At 45.0% G+C, this 14,727-nt stretch overlaps 1 protein-coding gene across 2 annotated transcripts in view; it reads right to left on the bottom strand.

The window, feature by feature from the left end:
- cep112 (centrosomal protein 112) overlaps positions 1 to 14,727 on the bottom strand; it is a 119,161-nt gene that overhangs the window by 78,660 nt on the left and 25,774 nt on the right. For both annotated transcript variants that reach the window (XM_066704260.1, XM_066704261.1), the window contains exons 9-12: positions 9,205 to 9,291; positions 4,382 to 4,481; positions 3,342 to 3,460; positions 2,654 to 2,797 (exon numbers count right to left, since the gene is read on the bottom strand). In XM_066704260.1, coding sequence (XP_066560357.1) covers positions 2,654 to 2,797; positions 3,342 to 3,460; positions 4,382 to 4,481; positions 9,205 to 9,291 — 450 coding nt within the window. The remainder of the gene's footprint in view (positions 1 to 2,653; positions 2,798 to 3,341; positions 3,461 to 4,381; positions 4,482 to 9,204; positions 9,292 to 14,727) is intronic.

The raw sequence follows: 14,727 nt of genomic DNA, 5'->3' as shown, positions 1-14,727 counted from the left end.
GGATTAGGGACTTGGAAAGATAAGAGGATAGACATTTTTCAAAATATCCCTAAATTTGACAGCCTGCTCGTCCAAGTGTGGTTCCCTGAGCGTGAGCCATCACACCGAACAGACAGCGTGTATGAGACCGCAGCATAGGCCAGGACACGGGCAGAGATTTGACCTGGTGACTTAATTGACTGCTTTTTGATTATCAGGATCTTTCCCTCCAACCAATGCAAACCCTCCGTCCAGCTGTGTGTTTTTAAATTGTAATCGGCAGTTGGGACAAATTTTGGATTGGTTCGGGCCAGATTCTACAATAAAAAAGAAACCGGTTCCTAACATCCGCCAAACCTTCACCATAAGCCTGAGTCCAATCCCAACCCCAAACACCTCACAATGCTATAACTGTTAGACAACATGCGTTAAAATACATACAATGCGCAAATTGGATCTATACCGCAAATACAGTGAAGTAAATTAAAATAAAAGTCAGGTCAAGTAGTGTTAGTGAGGCTGTTTGCTGAAAGGTGACAATTCACTGGATGTGCAAAATGGGAATTTCCACAAGGATCCCTGGACCAGGAATGGATTGGACACTATTATATATTAAAAAAAGTGATCTGTATATCTAAGGGGTAACTAACTTTTTTATTGTAGCCAGAATCTTAAATAGTGTACTATAAATAAATCACTTTTCAACCTCTCATGTACACTTGCAGTTGAGCCTGGCATGTTGTTTGTAAAATCTTTAAACGATGATCTATGTTTCGGGTTTAGCCAGAACAGATCTGCATGCGTCTCTGGCAGCCTACGCTAGCGACTGCCTTCAAAGCAAAGCAATGAAGGAACTACAAGTGCTTTTGATTATGTAAGTTCGGATGGGTGAGCAGCATGAACCATTGAACTCTTCACAACTTCGACCCAGTTGCATTCTCGCACGAAGGCGCTTGCAAACACACAACTGCATAGAAGGTCCCGGTTAACTTGGCAGTCTAGACGACACCGCTGAAACCGCTGCTAAAAATGATTTTAAGTATAAAGCCTTCGCATAAACAAGGCCAGAAAAATAAATAAAAAATGATGGCACAGAAAAGTACAGGTGGAGTGAGGGAGGGAAGGGGGTGCAGACAAAATTACTCCGATGCTGACATCTCCCTTCTGAAGAGACGCCAAGATCTTCGGCTATGACATCATCACAGCTGTAGCAGATCCTTCGTAATTTGTGTTTCACACCAGATAATGCTCAAGTGATGCAGCCACCGAAACAAGAGAGAGTGAAAGAAATACAGAAAGAGAAAGATATTACTATCATGGCACAAACACAAACCAGAGAAGCATCGAACACAATTTCCTGCACACTTTTCTTGACACACTGACAACCACAAACTTTATGAAAAAAGCAGACGAATGAAGAGAGAGAGAAAGGGGTAAAAAAAAACAGAGAAAAAAACAGCCAAAACCAACAACAGAAAAAGAAGAGAAACTAATTTCCAGTGACAGAATCCTCTTTCATCTTAAGCCATGCCTTGAACTCTACCTTGTTTAATTATTAAATCGGGGGCTGCTCGGCAGGATCTGCCTGCTTTTGATGGTTCTTAAATTCAATCCTGCTGACAGACCGCGTCCATTTTCCCCCATATTTACAGTTACCTGTGACAAGCGCTGAATGCTAATTTTAAAGATGTAATATTCATTAATGACAGCGTGAAGTTTCATCTGACTGCGGACTTTTTTTATTTTTTCCCGGAGCTTGTACAGATTATCGTTTTTTCAATGTGCGCGTGTGACTCAATCACCTCACTGTCCATTTTCCAGTTAACCGCTATCACAGGTTACAACCTCAAGCGGTAGGAATACTTATTCTTTGACAACGTTTGTTGTTACGGTGACCGAAATCTGTATCTTTCATCTTATTTTAAAGAAAGCACTGATATCAGATGTGTGTAGAATCAAAAACACAAACTAATACGGCTTTTAACATCATGACACTGTCCAGATTGAACTCAAAGACAAGGATATAAGAAGGGGTAGAACTAACACATAGGTAAAACCATGTCAGTAAAAGATCAAAACGAATTCCTTTGACGTGTTTTTTTTTTGTGCCGTGGCCTAGATCTGATGGCCCCCAAATTCTCCTGGCCAGCGACGGGAAGGTTATGCAGCACTTTGATTAATCTGCGAGTCTCGGGTTTCAAACAGAATTCCTTCGGCGTGCAGCTCTGATATTCGCAGCGCTGCAAGGCTGGAGGCCTTGTAGGGATTTGGACAGCGTGTTTTTTTTAGCGGACGCACTCCTTTCATTATGGGTTTCAGATGCTCGCTCACTGTTGAACGGGAAGGGCAGGCGCTTTGACTCGTCTGCCGGTACAAGATAAATACCAGCCAGTGGAGACGCTCGGAAACTCAAGGGCAGGGACAACTGGACATTTATTTTTGTGTAAAGGCCTTCATTTTCTGCTTTCATAACATCTCTGCAGGTACTGACATTAATACACCTGTAAAGAAAATAGGGGAATTATAAATAAATTAGGGTGGCCTACACTTCTACAGCTAACTAGCATGGCAGCTCTCCTGAACCCGGAGCTTATCAAATCATCACATCGACTCTTTCATTTAAGACCATGCTACGCCTGAATTGCTAATTCACACCCCGGCCCCTGTTCCTCACCGTGGCCTTGGTCTGGGCACCGTACTCGGCCTCCATCTTGGCAAGGCGCAAGTTGGTGTCCTGCAGCAGCTCCTGGATGTTGTCCGTGTGCTTCTTCTGCAGATCGAACTTCTCCTGCTCCATCTGTGCCACCGAGTTGTGCAGCTGCAGAGGAAGACCACAAGGTCCACAAACATGCTCTTCCTCACCTGACCACCTCGCACCACTGAACTCTGACCACAGAGCCCACCATTGAGTGACTGGAAGCCCCTGACAGACCCCCCTGTCCTCTCCATTCCTCCAGATGCCTCATTCCCAATTTGACTTCAGTCCCATGAGCACTCTCTTGCCAGTAGAGAGTTATTTTCCTCTGGGCTCACTTGACCTGTATCTGAAGAACGGGCCCCCAGTGTAAACCTGCCACTGGGAAATGCCAGGCTAGTGGGTGGATATTAAGTGGATTTGTTTTCTGTTATACAACTAAGAATGCATACATGAATAATTATAAGCATAAAAACATACATAAATCATGTGCTTTCAATAACAAACATGTTGCCTATGACACCCCAATCTCAAAATATTAACTGGATTTGAAAAGAGTTAAACTGGTGGTTGATGTTATTTTATCAGGTCTTTTTACTGTCCCACAAACCCAACCCTTCGGGGGGCATCCGGAGCCAAAACAGGTTCTCAGAAAACACGGCTTTACCTTCTTCTCCCACTCGTTGTTCAGAGACTCGGCACTTTGATCCGACATTTTCTTCAGCTCTGTGATCTGCTTCTCTTTGCTCTCTCGTACGACCTGCGACTCTCGCACCAGGCTTTGAACTATAAAACACAGACAAAACACGCCAGATCAGGGCCGAGGAGGGGAGCTTCCCCCGGCTGCCCACAGGTGCTGCCGTCCAGCCCGACTCCCCATGGTCTTGCCTCTGCGGACAGCTCTCTGTAACTGCGTAGCGCACGGCGGACAGCAGGGGGCAGCAGACTGGGGCGACCCACCGACAACATGGGGCAGCTTAAGCAAGCCAAACAGAGGAAATGGCTTTACCCTGTGGCTCAGGAGCTTCTACCTTCTCAAACATTATTTGGTGGCCAAATAAATACTCAAAATCATTAAAAATCATTTTGGATGACAGCTGGTGCACAGTGAAAAATCCTCACAATCAATTAAAACAAATATGCACATATACTGGGATAAGACTACCAAAAAAACTCAACCTCAACTTCAATTAGTGGTAGCAAATATTTTTGTTCTCTAGGCGTGGGCCTGGTTATATTTTTGTGTGGTAAGTTAGTGTATTCAAATTAACAGTAATATAATTCTGTTATAATGGTATTCACAGTGGATTTATACAAATAAAAGTAGTCTTTGTCAGTTTATCAACCTTAAGATTGACACTAAGCAGGTAATTAAGCAGTAGCAATAAAACCTGCAGGAGTCCAGTGTGCGAGAGCTAGGAGCCCGGCTCTGGTGTCGACTGCTCAGACTGCCGATCCACACTCTTCTCCTTTCAACCCACAATTCCTGCCATCCGCTGTCGTATCTGTTTATTCCTTTTACTGTATTTGCCTGCATGTACTGCATTGCTGGCGTGGCTGTGGTTTCATTGATGCTTTCTTCCATCCGCACAGCGGGCCAGCATCCTGACCATGCCAGAAACCAGAACCCACAGACGTGCCCTGTAACTGCGGGAGTTTGCGGCTCAAGGAGGGGAGACATGATCTGACAGCACCGTGGAGGCTCACCTTTCTTCTCCAGCTTTCGGATGGTCTCTTCAGACTCCTTCTGCTTGTTCCGGTACAGGGCCTTCAGCTCCTCGATCTCGCCGTTCTTCCGGTCCAAAACCTGAAGGTGAATGAAAGACAACAGCGCTCATTATCAGCTACACAGGCCGTCATCTACCCAGTCATCACACAGACACACGCCCAGGGGCAATGCTATGGTCACACTGGTCATTTTCCCCTGGCGCTTTCAACTCGATCGTTATATTTGAAAATGAATTAAAGCAAGCGAAGGCAGGTCAAAGGAGAAAGATCTGAAATGGCAAGGAAGTAATGTCAACGGTATCTGTGGGAGGAAATGGACCGACTTTGAAATGGCAGCCTGCTGACCTGGTCATTAATTTATTCCCCCGATGCCATTCACAGGATTAGGATTGCCCCACAGATACGGCATGGATTAGAGTCAGCGAGCAGTGCTGCGACACAAAGCAGGTTTCGGTGTTATTCACTCCTTCTGCCCCAAAAATGAATCGCAAATATATTTGAAGAATAAGAAAAAAAATCTAAGACCTAACATGTGAAGAAGAGGATTGAACAGTCAAGTACATTTTAAGGTAACAGAGAGTGTTGATTAGAGGAGTTGCTTCTAACTGGAGTGAGGTTGTTAGTGGAGTTCCACAGGGATCAGTACTAGGGCCTTTGCTTTTCTCTAATCTATATTAATGATCTGGACTCTGGGATAGTTAGCAAACTTGTCAAATTTGCAGATGATACTAAAATAGGTGGCTCAGCAGATACAATCTCAGCAGCCAAGGGACTTGGATAATATTCAGTTGTGGTCCGACACCTGGCAGATGAAATTCAATGTGGACAAGTGCAAGGTAATACATGCAGGTAACAGAAATGTCCACTATAATTACACTATGGGAGGTACAGATCTAGATGAAGTAACACATGAGAAAGACCTAGGAGTCTATGTGGACTCCTCACTTTCTCCATCCAAGCAATGTGGGGAAGCAATACAAAAGGCAAACAGAATGCTAGGGTATATTGTCAAAAGTGTAGAATTGAGAACAAGGGCAGTGATGTTCAGACTGTACAATGCACTAGTTAGAGCTCATCTGGATACTGTGTACTGTTCACACAGAGTCGTCACAATCTGAACAAACTCCCCAGCGATGTGGTAGATGCTGAAAGTTTGGGAACATTTAAAAATAGACTGGATAGGATCCTTGGATCACTCAGTTATAATGGACACCAAATGAGCACGATGGGTCGAATGACCTCCTCTCATTTGTAAACTTTCTTATGTTCTTATGTCTCTGCTGAAGACTGTCCTCGTTATTTCTATCCCAGTGAGCTTCTGTTGGAAGGCCTGACTGAAGTATTAATAATGACAGTAGACACGGTCTGGCTTTCAGTATTTTTGTGTGCACACACACAAATACTTAACAAATAAATACATATATATATTCCTTACATTTAAAGTAAGTGTATGTCACTGCATTCAACGATGGACTGGGGTGCACAACATAAGGCCTGTCTTTGATCCTGATCAAATTTCTTAACTCATTAAAAAAAATGTTCCACCACAAAAAAGAAAGAGAAATCTGGGTCTTCTCTTTTAAAGTACAAAAAAATGGAAAATGAGAGTTGCTGTTCGGTTGACCTTGATCTAACCTTTCAGACATGATTGAACTCTATAGGAGAGCAGTCAGGGAGCACCGAGCCATTTACAAAACTAAAAGGAAAAAGTGGGAATCAACAAAATGTCTCTATTTTTAAAAGTAGATTTTTTTTTTTCTCAAAGAAATATTCCATGAACTTTGCAGGGCATCAAAAAAAAAAAAAAAAAAAGTTCAAAGTACACACAGTGGCCTCTGCTGCCCCAGTAATCCCACCCCGCCCTGGAGAAACACATGGACACAGGGCTGACACAGTGGACCGGGCTCAGAAGGGTGCTGAGAAAGAGAGATGGGCTTCAAAGACCAGGCGAGGAGATGCCGTCCACTCCCCGGGACGCTTCCTTCACACGGCCTTCCTCACTTGAGACGTATTTATAAAGGGCGCAAAGAGACAGAAAGATGCACCTGAGCAAATATGGACATCCTTCACACAGACCTTTGAAGTGCGACACCGCAGTGCCGATCAGCGTCCTCTGCGGTTGCGATGCAAGACAAGATCAGAGACGGTCAATATTGAAGGAGAGCCAGTGAAGGCCTGCCAGGCGGAGGGGCTGCGATACAGGCTGCCCTGCCTTCTCTATTTTATTTGTTTAATCTGTTCAGTGGAAGCACACAGCTCTGCTTGAATTTGTACAATAAGCCACACAGGGTAATGATGTGTGAGGTCAGGTCACCTTCCCCACAAAATACAGCCATTTTAATTTAACAAAATAACTTAACGATTTTAAAAGTTCGAAGGGGAAAACGGAAGTGAATGTATCAGCTTTCAAATCAGACTAGATGTGGGGACAGGTTTCAGCAGTCGTGTTTGTGCTTCTGACACTGGGAACAGACTAGGAGGTAGAGCGAGAGGGGGAGAGGGAGAGACAGACAGAGACAGAGACAGAGAGCAAGAGAGATGGAATGAGAAAGAGAGACAGAGATAGATAGATAGATAGTTAGACAGAAAGAAAGGCTACTGATGAAGCCCTAAGATTCTTTCCAAACGTAAGTGACTGTTTTCTCCAAATGTCACACTCAGTGTCACATGCTGTCCGTCTCCTCTCCCTCTGAACACCGTTAATGCAGCACTGATCATCCACCCCTCCCACCAGCACAGAGATGAAAGGGACGGCATCGTGGTAAATGTGAGTTTGGGCAGCTTTTCAAAAATATTTAAGGACAAGCAATTCCCACCCCCCTGTTTTTCCACAGAAAGAAAACATTTGTTAGCAGCAGAGGAGGAGAAGGAGGAGGAGGAAGTGAAAGCTGAGTGGAGAGAGAGGGAGAGAGAGAGAGGCACCTGCTTTTAGGAGAGATGGGAGGCTTTTAAGGGACCACTTCAGCACAGAAAGCAGCTGCTAAACACACAGGCAGGTTCGACACTATTAACCACTTTTCCCAGAAGAGGCAATGTCCCCCCTTCATCCCTTCTGCTGCTGTAGGTATTTAATTAACTCCACAGCCAGCCTGTACATTCTCTGCTCTTTGGTGTAACAAAACCCCCACCTAAACCGTCCATGAATTACATGGGCTCGCTAATTAATGCTGCCTTGCATTGCTGTTTCATCACAAACTGACAGTCTGTCCTAGGGTGATTACCATCCTTAAACATAACTGTCCGGAGGCCGTGACTCGGGTGCCCTCCTCACAAAGAGACGACGCTCTCAAGAAACGCACTTGAGGCCTGCCTGGGTTTGTTTCTCCTGTTGCCACCGTATTAATGGCGTTGTTTCATGTGATTCCACGCCGCATCACTATTTGCAGCAGCAGAAGAGTGTCTGTTAAACCTTGAGGTTCAAATCACGGTCATCTGTTGATCTGTTGAAGACTGGGCGTCACCCTTTGGTAATGCTGCCAGGCTACGACAACACAGAGAAATGAAACTCGGAATGGATCGACTCAGAGGTGAGCTCAATGCTGCACCTCGAGGTCTGCAGATACCGATTAGTCCTGTTACAAATATAAATCACACTGATGGCCAAGCAAAGGGTCAGAGTCCTGTCCTATGAAGAGGAATAGTCCTCTGTCAGAATCAGGGAGGTGAAGTGAAGTGAAGTGGTATATGAAAACAGGAAAAGGCTGTGCTGACCAGTTCACTCTGAGCAGTGACCTCGAGGGATCTCAAGTAATATTCTGGGCACAGGAGGAGTCTCTCCAGGACTCCCCTTGCTTTCAGGCTTGCAGGAGAAATGCAGCATGAAATTGCATCTCCAGGTCCCAGGTAACGTCGTTATGGAAGTGTATTGGTTGCCAGAGCTCTATTTGTGCATTTTCTGTGACCTCAGGGGCCGGATCGCGTGTAAGGTAATAAAGAGAAGGCAGGGTGGCGCAGTCCCTGATCCCCAGGGTGTCGTACAGGAAGCTCCAGGAGAGATTCAAAGCATCGATGGTTTCCAGGCCGCTCCGGTATCTGACAAGACCAGCCGGTTTCTCTGCCGCTGGCGTTTCATGTTTTATGGGTTCGGCACCAGATTTCCTAAAACCATCTTACTCAGTTCTGAGCGATTCGTCAGCCGACCTGCACAACAGGTTACAGGGACTGACAAGCACACAAAAAACACACCATGACTAACTTGCTCCTCTAATGACTGTGACCCGCAAAAGAACAATAAACAATACATGACAAAACAATAAATAAAAGGAAATGTTTTCAAAATGCAGAATATGGACCCATTACTCTAATCCAGCACTGCCGGGCTTTCCAGTTCTGCTTTGTTGCCATCTAATCCTATAGATGTATTTACACAGAGCTCGTCTTAACTACCAAGGCCCTACAAATTTGCAGGATGTCAAAGTATGAGGTGAATATAAAAAATAAAAAAAATAGCCGGTTGATTGTTGAATTCTAATCTGCAGCCCATTGAGACAAAATTAAATTGTAGTTTTCGTTGAGACACCCTACCTCCCCAGAGCCACCGGTCTAAGTTCTGCATCCTGCATCTATCTCGTCCCGCTGCTGTTAAACACAGCTGTGCAGGGCGGCCCATCAAGTGCACTTTTGCCAAGAAAAATTACAATCATAACTAATACACTTAACAGTCCTAATACACAGTCGATGGTTGTGCGACTCTTGTTCTTCAGCTCCTTCTCCTTCATTACAGTGCAGTAAAAGTGAGGTTTAACAACAGAGCACAAATATAACTATCTATAGGTTAATCAATGGAAACAGCTCAGTCTTACCTTCTGCACATCAGCATCGTGTTTCTGCTGCATTTTCAGTTTTTCCTCATGAAACCCAGCTTCCAATACCTTGGTCTTTATTTCAAGCTAAACGGGAAAAGAGAAATAAGATGGGGAATCATGGGAATGCACCTTCACCTGCTTCAGCGTGGCCGCTGGACTCCCCAGTGGGATAGAATTTGAGACCCTAAGTTGGTGCTTAACTCTGGGTGGAGACCACAAGACACATGCCTATCGAATCCCCAGGTAAAACAGGATGACGCAGTTTTGGATCTTGCGGCCCCTGAGCCAAGATACCCAGCTAAACATTTAAGGTGATTTTTAAGGTGAGGGTGGAAAACAAAGTGAATGTCCTTCAATGTTTTGTGGGCCATTTTTGTGTGTTTGGGCTCCACCTTGGGCATCTAAGACCTGAAGCAGTTTTCTTGAGCGCATTCATTGGGAGAGAGTTCGGCTCAGCGTACATATGAAACGAGACACACATGCACACGCATTTGCACACGCATTTGCACACGCATTTACACACACACCTACACCAACTTACACAAGCACTTTCACATACACATTTTCATATACTCACACACACACCCTCAAATTTGTTTTTACACAGACACTCTCACACAACAACATACACAAACACACACATTTGCCCACACAATCAAACACACCTAGACACACTGACACACACACATTTCAACACACACCCCTACACACATTTTCACTCCCTCACTCACACACGGATGACAGTTACAAGCCGTGCTGTAGTGTGATGTGTGTAATTACAGCGAACAGCAGTAGCCGCATTGACGACTCTCTCAGCTCACTGTCCAAGTGTCGTTCACTTGTCACCCGGCTGACTGTAATTCCCGTTCTGTCTGTGTATTTTGTGTATTTACAGGACGGAAGGAAAAAAAAAGGAAAGAAAAGAAAAAACGGCATGCTGTTTGATCTGCCTAATTTGCCGCTTTATAAACACATCGCTATGCAGATGGGCCCACCTCGTTATCTGCCGCCTGGGGCTCCGCGCCGCTTTGAACTGCGAGTGACGGCTGCTGGCGTGTCTTTTCTTATCTGATCCCCTCCAGGGCAGGGGTGGCATCCAGAAGGATACACGGGTTTCAAGGTTCCCCAGGACGCACGCCAGCGACGTTAATTGAAAGTCAGAGCGCGGCAGTTGCCTACAAGTCAGGCACTTTACAAGCAGGGAAGCTGTAAGTGTCAACAACAACTACAGAGCACAAGGAGGTGAACTCGGAGCTTCACGACTGAACTTCCACTTCTGACAAAAAACGCGACACCAGAAAGGGTTTCAACGTGGATTGTGACACGTTTCCTCTGTGACATAAACTCCCAGGCAACTGTCATCTCAATAGAGGAGGAGAACAAGAATGAGGGGGAAGAAAAATAGAAGCTATTTTTATTTTTCCTCAATCAATTAGTTACTGACATGTTTTCCGGCCATACAGAACCAGAACCACTTTTCCAAAGAGGATCCTCAAATTAACCAGCTCCTGTAAGGACAAGACCTTTGTTGTCTCAAACCGATTCCACAGCAGAGATGCTGGAGAACACAGGATACGGTGAAAAACACTGATTCTGTACAAACTCAGATCACTTCCCTTCAATCTTTCCAAGCAAGGATCGGTGTGTTAAAAACATACACTCCTGTCACTGCACAGTCTTGACAAGAAAGCTGTTGCAATGCGAACCCTGACAAAGGGAAGGAAAACATGTCCGGCTGTGGGAAAGGGATTCAGCTAGACCGCTTCGAAGAATAAATACCTAATTCACATAACTCAGAGCAGAGGACAAAACCTTTTACTCACGAGTACTTTATTATTCTTCCAAGATACAGCTGGTCAGAATTTCTCGTTAGGTGAAGCGAGAGTTAGGGTTCAGGAGCCCAGGTCCTCACTCCCCCCACCTCTGTTCTGCGGCAAGGGAGAGAAGCATTCCCCCGACCGCTTACACCTCAGTCGTCATGTTCGGCGGCCGCCACTCTGTGTCCTTTCAAAAGGCCGAACGGAGAGCGAGACTTTGAACCTTATCCTGCTGGGTGCTGGGTCATATCTCTTGCAGCTTCTTAAGAGAGCATGGAAGTGGGGGGGGTACTGCCAGGCACAAGGGGAGGAAGTCCTACTGGTCACACGTCAACAGCTTCGTCCTCTCGCCTCCTGTAGTCGACGTATAGCTCAGATCAAGGAGACCCTAGCCTGACTGTACCGACCATCAGAGCACTCAGCTGATGTCTCTGGAAGGTCTAGCCCCCCCCACTCGTTAGGTCCCAAGCAGAACTGAGGACCAAGTGCAACTGAACGGGATTGTAAATCAACACACTCAAAAGTAAAAATCTCATCGGGTGAATCAAACGCCGGCCCACTGGTGCCAAATCACCCCCACAGGTGAGACACCGTACAGAGGCACCGAATCAGTCAGGTCTCCTATAGCCAGGAGATGTTTAATGTACCAGCTGATCTCCAAAGTGCTTTGCATTTTCCAAACAGGGACATTCAATATTTAACTGTGCAATACCTACACATCACTGCTTTGGTACAGGTGCAACTTTCTACACGAGAGGTTAGGCAGAAGTATGGAAAAGACATTTCCCCACTGCTGTCACGTTACATACATACATACATATTATAAAAACATTCATACTGTTCAATATTATATTCTCTCCCTCGTTTTAATATTAATTTCAATGCCAGTAAATACATGGGCAGATAAAAGGAAAGGCAGAAAAACTCTTCAGGGTGAATGACTAAAGCCTAACATTTAAATGCTCATTGTATTCAATAATTAATTAAACATGTACAGCAAACATACCATCAGAATTTACATAGAAGGTTTCTATATTTCCATAGAAGTAAATGTAGTACATAGGTTTCTATATATACACAGGTACACGTAAATGTGTGTTTCGACACTTGATTGTGTAACTTCAGTCATGTCAGGGTTGTGCAGATCGCAGTGGCTGTCAGGGCTGTTTGCCGTGTCTCTCGCACGCTGACATCCCTACCCCTCACCCGTCCTCCTCTCCTGTAAAAATCCTGAATGCTGTGGCGGTAAAAGCGAGATCGTCCATATTCATCTCTCAGACATGTGCGCCGCGATTATGAGTGACAAAACATTAGCAGATTAAAAGAGGCTTGATTCTTGATCTAAAATTAAGTCTTTAAAGCTCTCCCAATCACAGTCTCAACAGCCCCGCTACGCAAAAGACAACCTGTGTGCCTTTTGATTTTTTGTTTTCTATTTTTTCCAGAGAAACACAAAATACAACAATCCTGTCAGAGAAAGTGATTGAAACGATTCCACGGCACACAAGCGGAGGTGGGCGTCTCAGCGTTACATCTTCAAACGTGCTTTTTAAAAAAGTTTTTCAAACCACATCAGCAAAGCTTAAACTTATGAAAACCTACCAAACACACATACACACACACACCCCTCAAGTTTCAAGATTCCTTTTAGCGCAAAAGTCTTGTCACAGGGATTTTATTAAAAACATCAATCTTCTTGACACCCTCTACTGACATCTGTTATATAAAACTGGGCCGGGAAAGCATTAATGGGAGATCAGTAATGAAAAGATTATTCATTTGCAGGTGGGTAGGTGAAGAGTACATTTTAGCAGATGTTCAGTGTTCAAACGGCGAGTGGGGTTAGTCAAATTCCCCCGAGAACCGGCTCACAGAAGTATTCTCCCTTTTAGATTTTCAAAAACAAGTCATCTGTTTGTGTTTTTCTCTCTTTCTCTCTCTCTCTCTCTCTCTCTCTCTCTCTCTTCTGCTCGGAGAGGATGAGAAGATGATGGCTCTTTTCATGTTGAATAAACACTCATATTTCTATCACTTTACACCGCTGCAAATCAAGGCCCTGCGATTCCACAGCCGCAAACCGTGACTCCTCCACGTCAGAGGAGCGACGCCAGCCAGCACGTCATGTCTTTGTCACCGGTCAACAAGGACACGGGGCACCGTCATCACCAGTGCGGTCGCGTTTCCCCAAAGCCACTTTCCGGTGGCTCGTTTCAATACCTTTTATTAATGTAGAGATTTGAGTAAATATGAATCGGCCGTTTTATCCATGGAAACTTCCCAATTTCTCTAAATAGGCTGTAACCCATTGGTAGTGCAATTGTAAGACCAATAAACAGCTAGCTGTGTCTCTCTCTTTTTTTGTTTGTTTGTGTGTGAGCCGACACACATTGAACAGTGAGGGGAAATCAACAGCAGGAACATTCCAGTTTTCTAGTTTATTCATTTTAAAGTGGGATGGCCACTAGTAATGGAGACGGAAAAGCAGTCTTTGCCTCGGTGAATGACAGAGGTGACAGACCCCCCACACCACTTCATCCTCCAGGCCCGCTCAAGACATCATGGCTCGACAACCGGGGCGAACTCTCAATGGCAGTCACCCGTTTCCCCAAAACGGGCCGAGCAGGAAGCCTGACATCGGTTTCCCTCCTACGCCGTGCAGAGCAACCTAGTCTCCGCATCGTGAGAAAATAAACACAACTATAAATACAGTAACCGTTCCAAAGGAAAATAATAATGATAATAAATAAGGGCCGCAAAGGGTTACGTCACCGACTCCTCGTTTCTCAGATCTCTGATGCCAGTGGGCTGCGCTGGGCTGCCAAGGGTGGGGGGGCTGGCATCTCTGGCACATCTGCTTCTGATTTGTCTTCTCGAATCAAGCGCTGAAAACTGATCTTACTGTTCTGTTCCTCTGCTTCCCCCCCTTTCATTCATAACTGGGGTAATTGTGATGTTGACAGTTTCTCCCATGTTTTTAATACGGGTTGCCAGGGCCTGTGAGAAATACAGCCTTCCCACAACGCCAGCCTTGACTCCTCAAAGATTGTGTTTGTGCGAGTGAGTGTGTGTGTGTGTAAGGGATGTTTTGAATACAGGAGGATAGGATCCATATGTCCTTCTGCCTCCTTCAATGTCAACACTGAACTTCTACCACCATCTTTAACTCACAATATTATTTTTTCCTTTTCCTCCATTATTATCAAAACCTGATGCTCTTCCTTTGCCAATAAACAGAACAGCGATGCTCTCGGACTGAAGTTCATGTCCACAGCTTGTCCTGTACATGCTAAATTTGATACGGCCCATATATAGAGATAAATAAATGTATATATATATATATATATATATATATATATATATAATATATAGATGAAGGTATGGTTAGAAGAAAAGGTATGAGGAAACTATGTGACCTGTTACACCAAGATGAGGATTTACTGCTGAGAAAAAGCAGCCCTGTTCGTCTTCTACTCAGATGAAAATGCGCAGATCGCTTTCATCTTGGGAGTGCTTTCCCACTGAAGATTGATTTCCCCCCCCCCTCTCCTCTCCTCCTTCATAAACACCTGCTGTCAACAGTTTTCATTTCACAGCTCGCCGGCCTGCGCTGGCCAGCAGATTCACCCGGCCCTTTTCTCCACCTGCGATCAGGGGGAGAAGCACTGGCTGGGAGCTACGCTGAACATACGAGCTACAAGCACCG

This window comes from Amia ocellicauda, chromosome 5 (genome assembly GCF_036373705.1).
Source record: "Amia ocellicauda isolate fAmiCal2 chromosome 5, fAmiCal2.hap1, whole genome shotgun sequence".
NCBI classification, from domain to species: domain Eukaryota; kingdom Metazoa; phylum Chordata; class Actinopteri; order Amiiformes; family Amiidae; genus Amia; species Amia ocellicauda.
The sequence above is the reverse complement of the archived record's forward strand: the minus strand, read 5'-3'. Positions and strand labels throughout refer to the sequence as shown.